Source organism: Raphanus sativus, chromosome 5 (genome assembly GCF_000801105.2).
Source record: "Raphanus sativus cultivar WK10039 chromosome 5, ASM80110v3, whole genome shotgun sequence".
Lineage (NCBI taxonomy): Eukaryota > Viridiplantae > Streptophyta > Magnoliopsida > Brassicales > Brassicaceae > Raphanus > Raphanus sativus.
The window spans coordinates 18,630,513-18,632,773 of NC_079515.1; the positions used below are offsets into that span (position 1 = coordinate 18,630,513).

The 2,261-nt window shown below is 34.6% G+C and overlaps 1 protein-coding gene across 1 annotated transcript; it reads right to left on the reverse strand.

Annotated features, from left to right (window-relative positions):
• Positions 1-716: 716 nt before the first annotated feature.
• Positions 717-1,337, reverse strand: LOC108860768 (uncharacterized). Its single transcript, XM_057011425.1, has 2 exons — positions 885-1,337; positions 717-815 (listed from the first exon to the last, which is right to left on the reverse strand). Exons 1-2 carry the CDS (start codon positions 1,208-1,210, stop codon positions 800-802), a joined length of 342 nt encoding a protein of 113 aa, XP_056867405.1. The 5' UTR covers positions 1,211-1,337; the 3' UTR covers positions 717-799.
• Positions 1,338-2,261: the final 924 nt, after the last annotated feature.

A 2,261-nucleotide genomic window follows, 5' to 3' on the forward strand; every position in this document is an offset into this window, starting at 1 on the left:
GGTTTGTTGAACACATCATTATCTTTCTCTACTGTCTTAGGAGCTTCATAGGCATCTTCCATTGATGCCCAGACATCCATATCAATATTTTGTAAACTCGCCTTCATCTTCACTTTCCAATACCCATAGTGTTCATGATCAAGCATATATTTATATTGAACTATATTATTCATCTTGCCTTGAGGAACTCACCAATGACTTAGGTGATCCGCTCTGATACCAATTGAAAATGTAAGATGAGCCTGATATAAAGTCGTTTACGAGTACTGTATCAAGAAGTACTACGACAGATGAAAACAAAGAAGTCCACAATAAAGAAATATTTCTATACTAGATCTCTTCCAAATAAATTTACAAGTCTTATTTAATCAGGAAAACACTAGCCTCATACATTTCTATGATCTAACATATAATCGAAAAAACTTTCTCTCCTTAACCCTTTATGTTTCACTCATCATACAAGTAATGAAAACTCCTTTTCTAAGAATACTTTTCTTTGTATTAATCCCATATAAACTCCCCCAACCTAGTTATACTAGGTAGATTTCGTGGCCCTTTTCCCTAAGTAAATATCTCTAAATTTCCTTATTAATCTTTCTTTTCCTTTTAAGCAAACTTTTTTTCTTAATGACAAAGTTTCTCTTCAAGTAAACTCACTTTGCTTAATATAAAAGGTCAATTTGTCTTCACAAATATATCCTCTTTCCTCTTTCAAGTTCAAGCAATCCCTAAACAAACTCCAATATAGCTCCAGTTTTATGCAATACATTACGTACTACCTCCTGTAGTACTCTGCGAACTAATACATCAACAACCTAAATGCAAAATCAAAGTCACTAGATCGAAAATAGGAAAAAGAGAGCACAATTCAGGGAAAGACCTACAGGAACAGTCCGGTTTCTCCAGTACGAAACCAACGTTTGGAGAGGCCTAGGCCCAACCCCAAAACCAGCTCACCTTCGCCACGACCTGGGAGCACCGCCTCAGAACCTCTGCCCGCCGTCCTTAGTGCAGGGTGCAAGGAGAGATGTGACCTCAGATAAATCTTTGACAAGAAAAATCCCACTCCTACGTCTTGCTTTCTCATCGGAAAGCCACCACTACTGTGCCGCTTATACTGAGAACCCATGAATCTACAAATGACAACTGAAGCAAAGTTTAAGGACTCCAGACAAGATCCAGTCCTCACAAACCTATACTGAGAAGCCATAGAACTCAACACCACCAGAAGACCACCACAACACCACCGACGTCGCCAGATGCACCGCCAAGACACACTGGGAATCCAAGAAAAATCATGAATACAAAACAAGACTTAAACGACAGTGCAGAAAAAAGGGAGGGGGGGGGGGGGGGGGGGGGTGGTCTCACAGCTCGCATCAGTCTAAACTTGTCGGTTGTCTTCAAGAATTTAGAGAGAAAGAGAGGAAACTAATAGTCGGTTCTCTTTTAAAAATTTTGATATTGATTTTCACATTTTATTTTAAATACTAAATTTAAATTATTTTTAAAAAGAAAGCTATTGCAGTTGTATATTTTTAAAATAAAATTAGATTGACAATAAATTATCAATAATAACATATTAAACTTCATATATCAGATTTATAATTTTTCAAACAATATATCATAAATATCTATTCTATTGAAACACAAGTATGACCAATTGATAAATGTTTGATCCAATTATTTACAATTCATATCTTTTAATAATTAAACAACAACATTTAACATATGTATTAATGCTTCGACACCAGCAGGTCTGAGTTTTGAATACCAGTGAAAGCTGAATTATGCGAGTTAATGGAGAGAGACTTACAAGAGATCTGCAGCATGGCGTAAGAAATACCGTCGAGCGTGGATCCGATAGGACGACTTAGGTGATGCAGTCAAACGTGAATCCTCATAAGGCAGGTAGAATTGTCAACTGCATAATCGTCTGTAATATTCTCAGAGTTTGTAATAGCTTAATTATCGAACGTTAAAAAAATATGTATAATCTAGATTGACTTTTGATGTATACTTAAATATAAAATTTCAATTTTTCAAAAATTTTAAAATAGAAAATATACCCGTCCTTTTAAGGACGGGTCAGAAACTAGTATATATTTAAAATTATATAAGTATCACTGATATTTTAGTTTGTAAAAAATATGTATTTTGTAGTTACACTGTTAACTATACATGTTAAAATTTATATTTTGTTGTAAACCGCTTTTTTAGATGAACCTTAATTTTTCAGAGTATACGTTTCTCTTATACAA

Bases quoted from the DNA above. Each gene is read 5' to 3' on its own strand.
- LOC108860768 (XM_057011425.1), bottom strand. From the start codon at position 1,210: ATGGCTTCTCAGTATAGGTTTGTGAGGACTGGATCTTGTCTGGAGTCC.